Source organism: Cebus imitator, unplaced genomic scaffold, assembly GCF_001604975.1.
Source record: "Cebus imitator isolate Cc_AM_T3 unplaced genomic scaffold, Cebus_imitator-1.0 Scaffold71, whole genome shotgun sequence".
Taxonomy (NCBI): domain Eukaryota; kingdom Metazoa; phylum Chordata; class Mammalia; order Primates; family Cebidae; genus Cebus; species Cebus imitator.
In genome coordinates this window covers 4,143,731-4,161,916 of record NW_016107386.1, presented here as the reverse complement: position 1 = coordinate 4,161,916, position 18,186 = coordinate 4,143,731, and the positions used below count along the sequence as shown (strand labels likewise).

Genomic DNA, 18,186 nt, shown 5'->3' with positions numbered 1-18,186 from the left:
GGGTTTCACCATGTTGACCAGGATGGTCTCGATCTCTTGACCTCGTGATCCACCCGCCTCGGCCTCCCAAAGTGCTGGGATTACAGGCTTGAGCCACCGCGCCCGGCCCCAAGGTATTTCTTAAGATACAGGTGGCCGCCAGGTGACACAAACATATTTATTAACACTCAGAGTTTTTAAAAATAAGTCAAATTTTAAAGTCTGGCTTGAAATGACTATAAGTATAAAAATTGTTTTTCTTTTGTGCCACATATATTCTAATAAAATTATCTGCCCTAAAATTTTAGTATCTGGGCCACGTGTGGTGGCTCATGCCTGTAATCCTAGATGGGGAGGCTGAGGTGGGAGGACTGCTAGAGCCCAGGAGTTCGAGACCAGCCTGGGCAAAATAGTGAGACACTCGTCTCTAAAAAATGTTTAGTATCTCAAATAACAAAGTGGGAGAATGCAGCCTCCACCCTCAGCCAGCTGTGGTGGCTTTGAATCTTACACATCCCCACTATGTAGCTGGGGGGCCCTGGAAATGTCCACTTTTATCTCTGAGCCTCAATTTCCCAATCTTATAAAATGAGGAAAATACTACTCACTTTGCAGATTAGTTGAGGGAGTTGAATAAGGTAATAACCCAACAAACATTAGTCCTTTTCTCACGATGGGCCAGAATATGCCATCTGTACCTGATAGATGGTAAATGCACTTGGTAAAATGTACCAAGTAGAAAAGTGCCCTGTGCAGACTCTAAAATTCCACTTTTCTCTGAGGACAATAAAATGTGCAGACGAGCTCTCACTTTCTTCCTAAGATGGCCCTGCAGGTGATAAGGAGCTGGAAATGTTACACAAATTTATTTCCTGTGTTACAACAATTAGCTGTGGGATTCTTTCAGTGGTTGTGAATCCCGTCCCATCCTGATTCCATTCCTTCTCAAGACACCCCCACCCCTTTCTGGTTAGTACGTTATCACCGGGCTCACTTCCTCAGGTTCTAAGGAAGGGAGTCATTAGCCCATGGCTTCCCACAACTCCATCACACACATTTCAGAGTTAAAGAGCAGAGCCAGGCACGCTTCCCGGCCTTGGAAAACTGGCTGTATCTCTAATGGGGAAAATTTTGAGCTCCGGGCCAGGTCCCAGGTGCCCTTGAGCCGGGTAGAAGAGGCTGCCTGTTCCACTTCCTTCTGTGCTGGCCCCCACACCCCAGGACCTACCTGCAGCACCCAGAATTGGCTGTGTGTGGAGGTGTGGGCCTGAGAGTAAGCATGCAGGGCAGAATTTTCCCAGAGCTCTGGAATGCACCACAACCCCCTAAAATCCTTTGAATAGGGTCGGCATTTCCCCCACGCTTCCCACATTTACATATGAATCACCCAAGTCACCCGGGCTATCTCTGCAGGGCTTGTCCTAAAGGATGGAGCTGGAACCCTGAGTGTACCGGACTGAGTGAGACGTACACCAGCCGGCCCAGCTCTGCTTGAGATCAACATCTGCCTTTCTGTTTGCTGTCCTTTCCTAGTCCTAAAACCCTCGAAATTCCACCCCTGGAGTTTGAATCTAAGATTATTATCTCTTCCTTTTCTACCACGTGCTAAGCATTTTGGTTGTTGCTTTGGGTGGGGAATGGGAAATGCCCTTTTCAGGGAAGAATTCCAAAGGCCCAGCCATCTCTAGTGATGAGAGGCAGAACTGTAAAGTGGGTTTAGTCTGCCCCTGGGCCTCTCTTTCTGCAGACTTTCACCTAGAGCTTAGCCAAGGGACCCCAAATAATCTCCTCCTTTAGGCAATGAACCCTAAAGCCATCACAGAGCAGATTTCAGCTGGGAGGTCCTAGGACAGCACGAACTGGGATGGCAGGCAGGAGTGATTCACAGGAACTGGAAGTCGTGCTCAAACTGTAAAAACATTTACACTTAAATGAACCAGGGGAGAAGAAAGGTGCACAGAAATATGCCACAATTTTGTAAGAAAATGCACAATTTTGTAAGAAAACGGAGAACAGGGAAAAGAGATGAAAGAAAGGAAAATCTACAAAAACCCACACATATTTCTATATAAACATAAAGGCTGGGCGCAGTGGCTCACACCTGTAACCCCAGCATCCTAGGAGGCCGAGGTGGGCAGATCAACTGAGGTCAGGAGTTCAAGACCAGCCTGGCCAACATGGTGAAACTCCATCTCTACTAATAATACAAAAAAAATTAGCTGGATGTGGTGGTGCAGCTTGTAATCCCAGCTACTTGGGAGACTGAGGCAGGAAAATCACTTGAACCTGGGAAGTGGAGGTTGCAGTGATCCGAGGTGAAACTATTGCACTCCAGCCTGGGCAACAAGAGTGAAACTCCATCTCAAAAACAAAACAAAACAAACAAACAAACAAAACACCATATAATATATAAGTGTACAGAGAAAGGTCTGGAAGGAAAACATTCCAAATTCATCCCAGAGCTTGTCTCAGGGAAGGATCTAGGATTTGGGGTAGAAGTTGACATCAGTGGGACCTGAGGTTAACCAATACTTTTTAACCTCACAGGAACAAAGTAATTTTTTTTTTAAACAGTCATACTGCCTGAGCACAGTGGCTCATGCTTGTAATTCCAGCATTTTGGGAGATGGAGGCAGGAAGACCACTTGAAACCAGGAGATCAAGACCAGCCTGAGCAACACAGTGAGACCCTCAGTCTCTACAAAACAAACAAACAAACAAGATTAGCTGGGCGTGGTGGCACGTGCCTGTAGTTCCAGCTACTCGGAAGGCTGAGGTGGGAGGACCACTTGAGCCTGGGAGGTTGAGGCTGCAGTGAGCTGTGATAGCTCCACTGCACACAGCCTGGAGACCCTGTGTCAAAAAAAAAAAGAAATAAAAGAAAACAAATATATATATGGCACTATGTGTGTCATGCACTATTCTAGGTATTTTATAAATATTAATTTATCTGCATAACACCCTACTATTGTCCCTATTTTACCGATAAGGAAGGAAGAAAAATTAAGTAACTGCCCCAGTAAGTGGAAGAGCTGAGATATGAACCCACCTCAGATCCAGAGTCCAAGTTCTTGACCAATAACTATTCTGTCTCCAGTTTTTTTCCCAGGCAGGCAAATCATATCCATTGTAACCTGGAATTCCACTTCTGGGTTTTGGTAGCCAGCTGGTAGCTAATAACAAAGTGGCAATTCCAGAGCACAATTTAACCTAATATTTAGAGCCACAGTTTGCCCACAATAAGACTGTGAACAATGATACACTGAAGCATATTTGCACATATTAATATGATTGTATTTATAAAATGCCACCCAATATAACATAAATTACACGTCCTTTACACAGGCTGGGGGCAGTGGCTCACGCCTGTAATCCCAGCACTTTGGGAAGCCAAGGTCATTGGATCACCTGAGGTCAGGAGTTCGAGATCAGCCTAGCCAACATGGTGAAACCACATCTCTAAAAAAAAAAAATATATATATATATGTAAATAGCTGGGCACAGTGGTGCGAGCTTGTAGTCCCACTCAGGAGGCTGACACAGGAGAATCGGTTCAACCTGGGAAGCGGCGGCTGCAGTGAGCTGAGATCGCACCACAGCACTCCAGCCTGGGCGACAAAGTGAGGCTCTGTCTCACCAAAAAAAACAGATAATAAAACATTGTTGAAATAATAGGCAAAAAAGAAAAAAAGCAAATACACAACTGCCTGCCTAGCAATGCATCTAGAAGCAGTCTTTTTGCAGCAAACCCTGAGAGGAGGCAATTTCTCTGTACACATGCCCATCTCCTCCCCAGCCCTGCCTGCAGGAATCACAAACCCTGGTTTTCCATGTTACCACACCACTCGGGCCAGCCCACCCAGCCCCCACTGCTTTTCCTCTAGCACCTACTTTACTTCTATTTGGAGAAATTTTATCCTGCTCTAGGTAAAACTTCCAAAGCTGCAGGGCTCATAGCAGACTTCCTGGATCACCAAACTTCAGAGGTGAATCAATTATACAGTTAGGTCCTAAACCTCAACAGCAACAGGAAAAACGTTCCCGGTGGCCTTTGCTCAGCAATGCCGGCCTATTTTGGCAAGTAGCCTGAAGTAAAATCCCTGCCAGGAGAAATTCCACCTCAAAGACCTAGCTGAAAACCTCCCTTTCCCGCTTTCTTCTCCAGGTCCCTATCTAGGCCAATAGAACAACAAATGAGGGTCAAGAGCCCAAATTACAGTAGTCTGCAACTTCTTATGCTGCTAGGATGGTGAGGTTAATACTAGGAGTGTGACATGGTAAAAGCCCATAAAACCGCATATCTCAACCATACCTCCGCTTTCTGTTGAAACTGCTCTCTATAACCCAAATGTGAATAAATAATTAAGGACTGTAATTTCCACCCTACCCAGACAATGTGTAAACAAATGCTAATCTTGACTTTTGTGAACCACTTAAGTAACAATCAGAATGTCAAAAGTCCCCTGGCCCTCGGAGTGTCCAGAGCCCCTCACCCTCATCTTCGCCCACGAATCCACTGGAATGTCCGGAGCCCCTCACCCTCATCTCTGCCCAGGAGGTGATTTACAGAATCTACTGGCCCTCAGAACGTCTGAAGCCCCTCACCCCCACCCTTGTCTCTCATGCTCACTCCCGAGAAGGTTTTACGGGTATAAAAGGCCTTGACACCCTCCTTTCGGGGCCACCGGTTGGAGAGACGGGAGTCCTCCTCCGTGGCCGCCAGCAACAAAGACCCTGCAATTTGGCATACTTTTGTCTTGGTGTTAATTTTCTATGCTCGGGCCAGTACAACAGGAGCAACTCAAACACCATTTCTGAACATTCACCAAACACAAGTAAATCCTAGTGAGGTATGCTGTTGAGCTTAAAACTGCAAGATTATTTTTTAATCTTTAGGCAGCAGAAGTAAAATAATCAACAGGGCAAAGATAATTTTTGTAAAATAAAGACAAATTGTCACTGTTTACTAAGCAAATTTTTATGTCAGTCAACAAAACTTTACATGAAAAGCTCTATTTTCTACACACACACACACACACACACACACACACACACACACACACGATGGTTCTATTTTACAAAGGCTCGAGGCAAGGTAATATTGCACACATTTTACAAATGAGGAAATGGGCACAGAGGAACGAAATAACTTGTTTATGACCAAATGGCTCATAAGCAGCATATTCAAAACTGGCCTCCCAAGCCAGTGCTCTACATTAAACATCAAGGCCTGTTCTGCATTTTATGTCTTCCTGATATAAACATGGCTGTTTCCTGCATTAAATTTCCATTAACACTACTGTGATGGTTCAAAATTTGCTCAACTACATAACCCTCTGGCTATTTTTCTATCCTACTCTATAAAATCAGACTTTCTTCTGTTTATATTAATTAGGTTGTTTAGTTTTATTCTTTCCACTTGCTCTCATAACATTTTATATATCTTTTACGACTATTCCCTCTCCCCCACCAAAATCAGTTGATCTAAATTATAATTGCTCAAAGTTTTAATTACAGGCTGGGTGCCGTGATTCATGCTGTAATCCCAGCACTTTGGGAGGCTGCGGATCACCTGAGGTACGGAGTTTGAGACCAGCCTGGCCAACATGGTAAACCCCATTTCTGCTAAAAACACAAGAATTAGTCTGGCATAGTGGCACAAGCCGGTAGTTCCAGCTACTCAAGAGGCTGAGGCAACAGAACTGCTTGAGCCCAGGAGGCAAGATGGTGCCACTGCAAGGATATGGAAAGCTGAAATGTCCTCTGAAGCATTCTGTAGCTTCAGGCAAGTCATTTCATCTGCTGGAACTTCAAGAACAGCAAAACAAGTGGAGTTAAACCAGATGGTCTTTAAAGTGAGTTCCATTTGAGTGAATGAATCTAGTCTAACAAGCCAGATATAAACTCATAGAACAAAAGAATAAGACAAAATAGAATAGTTTAGGTTTTATTTATTTAAAAAGGTGAACCTAATCTCTTAAAATAAGGATTACTATATTTCCAATATTTTGATGGTAAAATCTGCTTAAACCTAGGATATGGGTGGGGTAAAGTCACTTCATTCCCCTAGATCTTGGGAGAGCAACAGGTGTGTGGTGAAGAAACCACTGGGACAACAATTCAGAAGGCCTCGCCCTGTCTCCCTACCTGTGTGACCTTGGACATGTTATACAACCTTTCTGGGCCGTTGCTTCTGTGTATATAACAAAGGGGTTGGGCCTCTTTGTCACCTTCAGCTCTGAACTCTGACATGACTTCTCAGTCTTTTTCATTTTGTGAGACAGGGTCTCACTCTGTTGCCCAGGCTGGAATGCGGTGGCGAAATCAAAGCTCATGGCAGCCTCAACCTCCTGGGCTCAAGCAATCCTCCCAAGTACCTGGAACCAAGCCACCATGCCCACCTAATTCTTTTATTTTTTTGTAGAGGCAGGGTCTCACTATGTTGCTCAGGCTGGTTTCCAACTCCTAAGCTCATGCGATTTTCCTGTTTCAGCTTCCCAAAGTGCTAGAATTACAGACTTGAGTCACCATGCCCAGTGGACTTCCCAGTCTTTTTTTTTTTTTTTGAGATGGAGTCCTGCTCTGTCACTCAGGCTGGAGTGTAGCGGCTCGATCTCGGCTCACTGCAACCTCTGCCTCCTGGCTTCAAGCGATTCTCCTGCCTCAGCCTCCTGAGTAGCTGGGATTACAGGCACCTGCCACCATGCCTGGCTAATTTTTTTTTTTTTTTTTGTATTTTTAGTAGAGATGGAGTTTCACCAGGTTGCTCAGGCTGATCTCGAACTCCTGACCTCGTGATCCACCCACCCAGTTCTCCCAAAGTGCAGGTATTACAGGCATGAGCCACCGAGCCCAGCCTTCGCAGTCTTTGACTTCATTTACTCCTCTCAGTTGGGTGTGAGCGCACTAGCCTCTAATCAGTTCCGCAAGGAAGATCACTTACTGTGGGAGGCCTCTTTCTAATCATCCAGTTAGTCATTTCCTCTCAGTGAGCCCACAGAACTGGGCACCTGATGCTATTATTAAACCTGTAAACAACGAAGTTTAATGATCTGTTTTCTTATTATTCCTTGAACATGACAAGCCTAGCTTGTCTCTGGGCCTTTTCCATCCTTTCTGCTCACTTATTATCTTTTAAAGCTCAAGTCCCAACTTCTCCATGACATTTTCTCTAGTCCTTGGAATGCTCTTTCCTCGAAATTCACCTCTCCAGCACCTCTCCTTGCTATTTAATTTTTTGTATGTTTTTTTGAGATGGAGTCTCACTCTGTTGCCCATGCTGGAGTGCAGTGGCACGATCTTGGCTCACTACAACCTCTGCCTCCCAGGTTCAAGCAATTCTCCTGCCTCAGCCTCTTGAGTAGCTGGGACTACAGGTGCATGCCACCATACCTGGCTAATTTTTTGTTTTTAGTAGAGATGGGGTTTCACCACATTGGTCAGGCTGGTCTCAAACTCCCGACCTAGTGATCCTCCTGCCATGGCCTCCCAAAGTGCTGGGATTACAGGTGTAAGCCACTGCACCCGGCACTATTTAGCTTCTGATAATACACATTCTGGGACCCAAAGTAGAATATTTCACTTGACAACAAATATTTATTGAGCATCTATTATACACCAGGTACTACGTTAGATTCTGGAAATACCAACTTCATCCACTGCTGTCATGGAACTTAGACTCTACTAGACCTGCGTACCTCGTATACACTCAACCTACAGTACTTAGCATAGCAACTGGTATTTAATAAATGGCAGCAATTAAGACCAGGCACGGTGGCCCATGCCTATAATCTCTACACTTTGGGAGGCCAAGGCAGGTAAATCACTTGAGGCCAGGAGTTCAAGACCAGCCTGGCCAACATGGCAAAACCCTGTCTCTACTTAAAACAAAACTTAGCTGGCTGTGGTGATGCACACCTGTAGTCCCAGCTACTCAGGTGGCCGAACCATGAGAATCACTTGAACCTGGGAGGTGGAGGTTGCAGTGAGCTAAGATCACACAGCTACACTCCAGCCTGGGGGACAGAGCAAGACTGTCTCAAAAAAAAAAAAAAAAAAAAAGCAGCAAATAGTATTACTTTGCAGAGCACCCTAAGCATCACTCTGCTATGATTATTATGTTTCAGACTCAACGAAATGCAATATATCGCATTGATTTGTTTCCTCTCAGCTTACGATGAGAAGAAAGGGGTGTCTCGACACTGTGAAACCAGGTCTGCTGTGCAACCATGCATACAAACATGCATCTTCCTCCCAAATATGACTACCAGCGCTGTCACACCCCTGTAGCCTGTTGGCCTGATATTTATGTATAGCCACGAGCACTTCCTGGTTTCTCAGGAAATATCAAATTGGAAAACTCTGTGGTATCAGGGCAGCTGAGTCAGAGATCTGAGCTCCCACCTGGGCATGCCATGATATTGCAAGTTAGTTGCTTTGATTCACTCCCCCTTCCCACTGTACCCCTTCACACCTTCAGGCCCGTATGAAAGAGGATACCCTAGAAGAGTACATCTTCCCATCCTAATTCAGTATCTTGCCTTTCCTTGATCTCTCTCACTTTTACAGAAACCTGGGATCTCCCGAGACCAACATTCCTTCATTGTTGATGGAACATTATGTAACAATAATATAGGTAATAATATTGGAAAGAAAACATATAACCTAGCTTCTGCTGCTTGTTCTACAAGTTCTCAGTCTCTTGCCCAGGCTAGAGTGCAGTGATGTGATAGATCATACCTCACTGCACTGCAGCCTCAACTTCCCGGGCTCAAGCAATCTTACCACCTCAGCCTTCAGAACTACTGGGACCACAGACATGCACTACCACGCCTGGCTAATTTTGTTTATCTAGCTTCTTGAGAATACAACTCATGATCTCAAGAAGCAAGACTGGATGAGAGTTGGCTGGATTGGACCATTCTAATCTCAGAAGAGGAGTGCCTAATTTACTCGAAAGCTTCAATTATCTCCCAACCCTTGAATAAATAAGGCCCTGCATTTATTTCCTCTGGCCTCCACATATTTACTTTTCCCCTCTCCTCTGCCTCCTAACCAACCCATTTATCTTCAATATTTTTTCCTTTCCTTTTTCTTGACACTTTGAGGATTTTGTTGCATACCAAATAGCTTCAGACATTGATATCTCCTATAATCCCAGCACTTTGGGAGGCCAAGGCAGGTGGATCACCTGAGGTCAAGAGTTCGACACCAGCCTGGCCAACTTGGGGAAACCCCTTTTCTACTACAAATACAAAAATTAGCCAGGTGTGGTGGTGCACACACACCTGTACTCCCAAGGGAGGCTGAGGCAGGAGAATCGCTTGAATCCAGGAGGCAGAGGTTGCAGTGAGCCGAGATCACACCACTACACTCCAGCCTGGGCGACAGAGAGAGACCCTGTCTCAACAACAACAACAAGAAAGACATCCTGGCTCTGTGTGCCTGCGGAGTAGCCATCATGAGCAAAGCTCACCCTCCCGAGTTGAAAAAATTTATGGACAAGAAGTTATCATTGAAATTAAATGGTGGCAGACATGTCCAAGGAACATTGCGGGGATTTGATCCCATTATGAATCTTGTGATAGATGAACGTGTGGAGATGGCGACTAGCGGACAACAGAACAATACTGGAATGGTGGTAATACGAGGAAATAGTATCATCATGTTAGAAGCCTTGGAACGAGTATAAATAATGGCTGTTCAGCGGAGAAACCCATGTCTTCTCTCCATAGGGCCTGTTTTACTATGATGTAAAAATTAGGTCATGTACATTTTCATATTAGACTTTTTGCTAAATAAACTTTTGTAATAGTCAAAAAAAAAAAAAAAAAGACATCCTGATTGTAAAAAGTAAACACATGTGCTAGGCACGGTGGCTTACACCTGTAATCACAGCACTTTGGGAGGCCCAGGAAGGCAGATCACCTGAGGTCAGGAGTTCAAGACCAGCCTGGCCAACATGGTGAAATTCCATCTCTACTAAAAATATAAAAATTAGCCAGCTGTGGTGGTATGTGCCTGTAATCCCAGCTACTCAGGAGGCTATAACAGGAATTCGCTTGAACCTGGGAGGCAGAGGTTCGAGATAATGCTGTTGCACTGCAGCCTGAGTAACAGGAGTGAAATTCCATCTCAAAAAAAGGGAAAAAAAAAAAAAAGGTAAACACATGGAAACTTTGCTCAACTTTGTGCCCCTTCAACTACATTCATTCTTACTTTTTGCAAAAGGTCGTGGACCACTGGTCAGCACACTGTTCCTCTATGACTTAATTCCCCAGGTTTCCTCCTAAACCGTTTGCAATTAATTAAGTGAAATTGTCTTCTCAGTCAACCAATCACCTCCTCAACAAATTCAATGGCATTCTCCTTGATTCCCCATGGCAACTGAAAGTGTTGGTTATCTCTCTTAAAATTCTCTGATTTCCAGGCTGGGCATGGTGGCTCATGCCTATAATCCCAACACTTTGGGAGGCTGTAGCAGGTGAATCATTTGAGGTCAGAAGTTCAAGACCAGCCTCGACAACATGGTGAAAGGCAGTCTCTGCTAAAAATACAAAAATTAGCCAGGCATAGTGGCGCATGTCTGTAATCCCAGCTCCTCACGAGGTTGAGGCACGATAATCACTTGAACCCCAAAGGAGGAGGCTGCAGTGAGCTGAGAACACGCCACTGCATTCCAGCCTGGGCAACAGAGTGAGAGTGTCTCAAAAAATAAAAAAATTTCTGACTTCCTCCTGATCTCCTCCAATATGTTTGCCCCAAACCTCTTACTGCCTCCTCCTTTCTTGGGAGAAAAACAAAACAGAAGATTTTCCTGCTCCACAGCAATTACTGTCCCAACTTTTAAGGGACTGATTTCATATCCTTATCACCACTTCCCTCCTAAACTCCCTGTCATATGCTCTATGCCTCTGCTCCTACCCTCCACCAACTTACCAGATGCAAAAGTCTTTCCCAGGTCCATATCCTCTCTTGTACCTCTGCTGTATATAACATAGTTGCACCCTTTGTTGGCAGCCTCCCCTCTCACTTTTCTAACATTTATTTTTCTTTCTGTGAACTCTCCAGAGAAATACGTAACAATTTTCTGATCTTCTAAATTCATCTATGCAGAATAAATCTATGGCTGTACTTCTGCCTTCAAATGTGGTGATGTTGGAAAAGCGGTGGTCTGGGTACCAAGAGGGCCAGATTCTATTCCTGATCTAATGCTTGAACCAGTTACCTTGGAAACACATTTCAATTTCTCCAAGCTCTGTCTCTTCATTTTTAAAATAAATGGATTGCATTTAAGTGTTTTCCAAACATTTTTTTACTGTGACCTACACTTTATTTTTTTAAGACACAGTTTCACTGTCGCCCAAGCTGGAATGCAGTAGCACAATTTCGGCTCACTTCAACCTCCATCTCCTGGGTTCAATGATTCTCCTGCCTCAGCCTCCCGAGTAGCTGGGATTACAGGCACGCGCCACCATGCCCGGCTAATGTTTGTATTTTTGTAGAGAGGGGGTTTCACCATGTTGGCCAGGCTGGTCTCAATCTCCTGACCTCAAGTGATCTGCCCACCTCAGCCTCCTAAAGTGCTGGGATTTCAGGCATGAGCCACTGTGCCCAGCCTGACCCACACTTTAGGTTGCGACTATATATATACACACATTTACATAATACATTTATGTCTATATACACACTCACACATACACAGAATGTGTATTACGTGCTTACTTTTAGTACATAAAATGTAGTATGAAAGTTTTTTCTATTTACTTTTATTTTTCAGAACTGCTGGTTGCAACCCCCAAACAGATTTCAAGACCCAATCATGAGTGGCTATCCATTATTTAGAAAAACACAGGACTTGTGGCTATACAAGGTTTCTTCCAGTAATAACTTAAGAGGCTCCTATGTTGCAGCCTTCCAACCCTGAACCTTTAGCCCTAACTCTCACCTTTATTTTTGTTTCATATTTCTCTGTAAGATCACTTCATTTAGATATCCTAATATCACTTACATTCAAAACAGGTAACGTGGAATTTGAAACACCAGGTTCCCTTCCTGTCATAACCACTATGTTATCGGCAAGTGCAAAACTTTAGTGCCCACACTTGGTGTAGTAATGGCAGAGTAGCTCACGTTGTTCTAACCTCCCTACTGATAAACGATCAAAAACACATTACAAGATTTATTTTTTTAACTTTTATTTATTTACTTTTATTTTTCTAGAGAGGTGTCTCACTCTGTCACCTAGGCTGGAGTACAGTGACGCCAACATAGCTGATGACAGCCTCAACCTCCCAGGCTCAAGTGATCCTCCCACCTCAGCCTTCTGACAGGTATTTTTTAAAATAGCTATATATAGCACTGAAAAGTAATCAAAAGTAGGCAGAACCTTGAGGGGACATGACTCAAAACAAGGGAAGCAAACCAGGTGAGATCCACCTGTCTCCAGTCCTCCCCACAGGGCACTCCCTAGCCTTTTAGCATGCTGGGAAATAAAGCAAAAGAAGAAAGCTCACATGGGGCAATCTTACTGGGCTGCGCAGCCAAAGGTTCCAGTCTGGAGCTCTGAAGACTTTAGCTATTAAGGGGGAAATCCTGGAAAACAATAAGCCACAGAGAGGAGAGCCCCCAAATTTGTGCAGAAATGCCTCTCAGTCCTTGAACTGCGCATGCAGGTGATGAGACTCCAAGGAACCCAGCCAAAAGCTGCAGGGCAGAAGAGCCCAGCAGATCTTCAGCAGCTGTCTGGCGCTGGGAAGCCAGAGTTTGAAGTGTGAGTCCCTCCAAGTTAGGAGGTTCAATTAAACACTTCCAGTTTTCTGCTGAAACCTCAGAAGGGCTGCACCTAAGGAGTAAGGACCACCTCTCAGGACTAGGGGCCACACCCAAAGACTAAGAGCAAACCCTCAACAGATCTGCATTAAAAGACCTCAGATGGAGGCCACCTCAGAAGGACTGATCAGGCAGGTGAGAAGGAAAGCCTGGGGGAAAACTTGGCTCCCTGCCTGGGAGAGGGGCTGGGGAGCAGCCAATGAACAGAGCTCTGTCTCAGATGGAGGAGGGGTGGCAAGGGGAAGATGGGAGAGGAGGAAGGGACAGGGCGTTCCACTTAGATAATTAAACTTGAAGTGTTTACAGTCTCAGCGTAGATGTCCAATGGGAGCAGGGACTATCAATCTGGAGCTCAGAGCTGAAACCAAGGAGGGACAGGTGGGTGGGGCAACTTGTAAAGGGGAGGGGAGGTGGGTGGATAAAACACAAAGGAATGGCCATTTGTGAGCACCTACTATGTTCCAGACATGTGATTGCTTTATTTTTCTATCTCACTATGAGACAGGTGTTATGATCTTCACTTTACAAATTGAGAATTCGAAGCTCCAAGTGTTTAAGTAATTTTTCTAAAGTTAAGGCCATTTAGTAAACGGTGGAGCTGAGATTTGAACTTGAGGCAGACCTACTCTGATGCTTGTTCCTTTGTGTAATTATACAGTGTTCCCTTGTAACATTTTGTAACATTCAGGAAGGGTGATGGCTTGAGAGAGCTAACAAAGAATGTTAGAATGCTGAAAGATTTCTAGTGAAAACAAAAGATTTTGTTACAGGTCAAGGAGGATATTAGGGGTATAAAAAGGGGTGAACTAAATATGAATATACTTTCAAAAGTTAAATCCTCAAAGCTAAAAAGAGTTGTAGAAATGGAAATGGTATTGGGTGGAACCAAGCTGGCTTCAGAGAGATCAGAGGGCACATTACAACACTGCAGATAAACGTTTGACTCCTGTTAAGTCAAAAGAATAAACACACTTTGATTACAGTTGGGAGGCTTAATACAATAAGGAACTAAAGATAGGAAACAAAGTTCACTGAAGGAACAGATGGGGGAGGGAAGAGGAACAATATAAAAACCAATATAAAGAATGGTAAAATCGGACTATTTTTTAGCTGGGAGGAATTTAGAAGGTATCCAATCCCTATCATTTCAGAAAAAATGCACCTAGGAAAAAATGACTAGCTGCTAAAAACCTTGGCCTCCCAATGAAAGCTGGGTTTGGTTTCATTTTTGTCTTTATAGGTGCAGGTTAAGAGTTTGTTAGGTCCAAAATGGTGCCCTGGAAACTCAAGTTAAGTCAACCCCATGTTGGAGGAATGGCAGGTAAACCACCGGTCATTCCAGGGCCACAGCAGGCTTATTTTTTCAATCTGTGGTGACCCCCAGTACAAATCTGACCAGCCAGCCCATTCTGAAGGAAACCTAGATGAGAAACTTTCCACCTAGTCAGAAGTGGAGGGAGGGTAGTCAGATCGGATGGATTTTCTAGATCGTTCACATTCTGACTAATCTTTATCCTCTGGTCACAACGTGGACCCCCAAGTTGGCCAGAACCAGAAAGCCTGCTTGGCATGAAGACAACATACAACATACACCCACATAAAAGGTTTAACAGGGAGTCCAGTAATTATAAAAATAGCACAGTATAAATAAAGTTCACTTATGAGAATCAAAGAAGAGAAGACATAATGGCAAGAAAGAAATAATCTCTATATGATGAAAGACTAATATTCCCATTTCACAGATAATGTAGTTAAGGCTCAGTGAGATGAAGTGATTTGAAAGCTAGAAGTAATCTTCCAGATTCCACAAGAGTGTCGGTACTCAGCATTCACTTAAGATTCCTGAATGTCAAGGAGTGAACAACCTATAAAACAAGTCAAGGCTACTCTGGGCACACTGCCTACGGGGTAGCCCTGCTCTGAAAGCAGCAGTATTAAAAAAAAAAAATTAAATTAAGGACTGGCAATAGTGGCTCATGGTAATCCCAGCACTTTGGGAAGCAGAGGTGGGTGGTTCACTTAAGCCCAGGAGTTCAAGACCAGCCTGGGCAACATGGTAAAACCCTGCCCCTACAATAATAAACCCTGCCCCTAAAAAATAAAAAATTAGCCAGGCATGGAGGCACGTGCCCAAAGTCCCAGCTACTTGGGAGGCTGAAGTGGGAGGATCTCTTGAGCCTAGGAGGTTGAGGCTCCAGTGAGCCATGACCATGCCACTGCACTCCAGCCTGGGGAGGGGGGGTGGTGGGGGGGGCAGAGTGAGATCTTGTCTCAAAAATAAAATAAAATAAAAATAAACGAAGTCTTCTTTTCCATTAATGTCCAAAGAAGTGTAGGGTCTGAGAGAAAAAGAACATGCTGGGAAAATGAATTTTAGCTTGATGCCCTGATAATAAACTTGCTGTCCCCACAAGATGAACAAAAACATGAAAGTAAGAAAGGAAAGATACTTGAGATTAGAGACATATGAAAAAAACCAAGAAGAGTAAAAAAAGTTCCCATGAGAGCGCTATCTGAATGTTGCACATTTACAGCATTGTATATATACTCTTGCTCTGTACAACGCCTTCCAAAGCAATTAAATCTCTAAGGTTGTTCTCACTCAAGGTGCACTTGATAAGAAGTTCAGGGCCCAGGTTCCTTAAGAACACAAGAGCTCCTACTACCTGGTATAACCACCCTTTAAATCTATTTTTATGCTTTATCCTAAGGAGGTTGGCTGAGTTCATACCTTGGGTTTTCTTCCTGTTTTGCACAAACTCTGAGCGCCTCAGGGTGCTGGGTGCTGTGCGGCGGAGGCAACTATTCCTTCTCCAAGTCTCTGGGCCATTTAATTTTCTCTCTTCCTCTAAATGCCAGATGTTCTTCTCTAATGACGAGCTCTGAGGAATCCCCAAATGACGTTCTCTGTGGTCTCCCCTGGTACACTGGGTCTGCAAGCCATCTGGGAGGATCCCACTGCCCCCATGTGCTGTCATTCTTGGTATGTCAATGCCATTATACTCCAAATTCTCCATTCGATGGAGAGAATCTGTTCCTCTGGAATTACGAGATTCATATACACAGTTTGCAAATAAAGCATCATAGCCTTTACTTTCTGTATCAAAATTACCCTGATCCATGATATGAGTCTTTGCTTTGGGATAGATTTTGTCATTTTGATAAACATTCCTGTCCCCTTCATGGTATTTGATAAATTGTTTATCTTCATTGACACAATTCAAATCTGAAAAGCTCACAGACTGACCAATAGGATAATTCTTAGGAACGTGATATAAATCGCTGTGTTCTCTATAATAAAAATTAGTTTCCTGACAATCCTCAAGATTATAATTAACATTCTTATGGTCTATATACCACAACTGAGGTCGAACTAAGTTCGCTGAAGAATCATCCAAACTCCTACAGCCAGTCCACTGTTTAGCCTTTTCAGAGTCCTCAGGATTATAATTCAGATTCTTATAATCTGGGCAGCCATTTGCCTCTCTGTATCCGCCAGCTTTCCAGGTCACATCTGGGCTTCCCATAGGCGAATTATCCTTTGTCCCAGGGCTGGGATTCTCATCATCTACATGTTCCGGACTCCTATAACCATCATGACCTCTGTGGTACACACAGCCCATTTCACTTTCGTGTGCTTCCCCAGAGTCCACATAGCTTGGTTCACTCTGCTCAAAATCCCAGTATCCACAATCCCTTTTTCTGTAGGGCCGATGCTGCCCTTTGGCCCAGTACCTGGGATCCAAGTCATTTTCTCTGTAGAGTCCGTCCAGCACTGTAAGGTTCCTTTTCCGTAGACTCCCGTAGTCTTCATGCTCCCAGCTAGAGTCCCAGTGCCTTTTGTCCTCCACTTCCCTTTCTTTTCCAGCCTTGTGGGTTTCACACATATTTTATGTGCTTAAAGACAAAGGTTTTACTTTTCTTTTCCATGGGCCTGGGCTGGGCTGTGGACAGGTGCAGTCTAGCCTAAGGCTGGATTTGTCCTGCTTAAAATGTCTCCCAAGCATTCCAGATACTCTTCTTGTTGCTCTGGTCAGAGGACAGAGAGAGATGTGGAGTTATTTCAACCTCAGGATCCAATCAGGGAGCTACTCTATCTTTTTCCAGAGGCCAGAAGATAATGAGTAACTAGTATGCATGAGACTGGAGTTGCCAGCTTTGTTTGGTGTTTCCCTCAAGCTGGTCAAACCGGCTTGGCTGCTTTACTTGCTGAAGATAGAGGCATTCTGTTGCTCTAAAGGTTTTGCAGGAAAAGTCGTGTGAAAGAGAAACAGCCCCCCTTTAGAAGCCCAGGTCAGGTCATTTATCAGTCTCCCCTGCCTCTTTAATCCTTTAGTATGCCACAAGGAGTATAAATAAATGCTTTCCTGTGCAGCTCGAGCTGGACCTCCATTCCCCATCTTCCAAGTCCACCTTTCTAATCCTTGAACATCTGAAACCTTTCAGGACTTCATCCCTTAACCTAGAGGCAGAACTCTTCTCCTTTGAGAGCTTTGCTTTTCTGGAATTCATGTCACCAGTTAGTGTATACTCCAATCAAAAGCTTCTCAAGCTCCCACCTGCAGACAGTTAGTCATATGACTGAAGGAAGGAAAAGTACTTCCTTTTACTTTGATCTGGTGAGTGGGTGATTTTATAGTGTAAACACTCTTCCCAGAATGAAGTTAGGTATGCTTTCACATTTTCCCAGATACCTGTCATGCCAGAGAAGCATCAAAAACATTCATTTCTTAAATCTCTTTTCTAGTTAATTCATACAACATATTTAAGAAGTGGAAAATGAGGCCAGAAATCAAAAAGGCAGGTAAATGGCTATTTAAATCAACAAACATTAGATGGTTACCTATTACATAAGAGGCACTGTGGAAGAGAAAAAGGCTAACAAGTTAGTCCCTGCCTCTTACAATGCAGAAGCAACAAGCTGTAAAGAAAGATCGAACGTGGTTAAGTGCTATGGAGCAAACCCAAACGGCAATGGCAGCAAAGTCCCTGGTGTGGCAAGTGGAGGATTCAGGGAAGCGGTCAGATGTGAACAGTGCCTTCAAGAAGCAGGATCTCTGCAGACTTCACATATGGAGCACTAAGAAACGGGGAATTGTCTGAAGGATATAATATGTGGAAAATAAGAGAGGACTCTGAAGAGGTAGGTTGGGGTAGACCCCAAAGGATGTCATGACATTATTCAATGGAAAGCAAAGAGTCATGAGGTTTTTGAGCAGGGGAAACACATGCTAAGAGACAGGCCTTAATGAGATTCCTCTTTCAGTAGTCTGGTCATTTATTGGATGTCAGGAATGATCCCTTGAACTTTAAACCCTTTTTGTGAAATAATATCCAGAGCCCTGAGGAGAAATGTGTTATATGCTTTGTTAATAA

General features: G+C 44.0%; 2 protein-coding genes across 3 annotated transcripts in view; one reads left to right on the top strand and one right to left on the bottom strand.

Annotated features, from left to right (window-relative positions):
* LOC108306381 (dynamin binding protein) overlaps positions 1–18,186 on the bottom strand; it is a 134,476-nt gene that overhangs the window by 36,887 nt on the left and 79,403 nt on the right. Inside the window, exon 1 of one of the 2 annotated variants that reach the window (XM_017531277.2) lies at positions 15,542–17,555. The exons of the other annotated variant lie outside the window; for it this stretch is intronic. Within the exon in view, the coding sequence (XP_017386766.1) occupies positions 15,542–16,697 (1,156 nt within the window). The 5' untranslated portion in view covers positions 16,698–17,555. Of the gene's footprint in view, positions 1–15,541; positions 17,556–18,186 lie in introns of those variants that run through there. 2 annotated transcript variants of the gene reach the window in all.
* LOC108306382 (small nuclear ribonucleoprotein G-like) lies at positions 9,413–9,803 on the top strand. The gene has a single exon (XM_037739539.1). It carries the CDS (start codon positions 9,440–9,442, stop codon positions 9,668–9,670), a length of 231 nt encoding a protein of 76 aa, XP_037595467.1. The 5' UTR covers positions 9,413–9,439; the 3' UTR covers positions 9,671–9,803.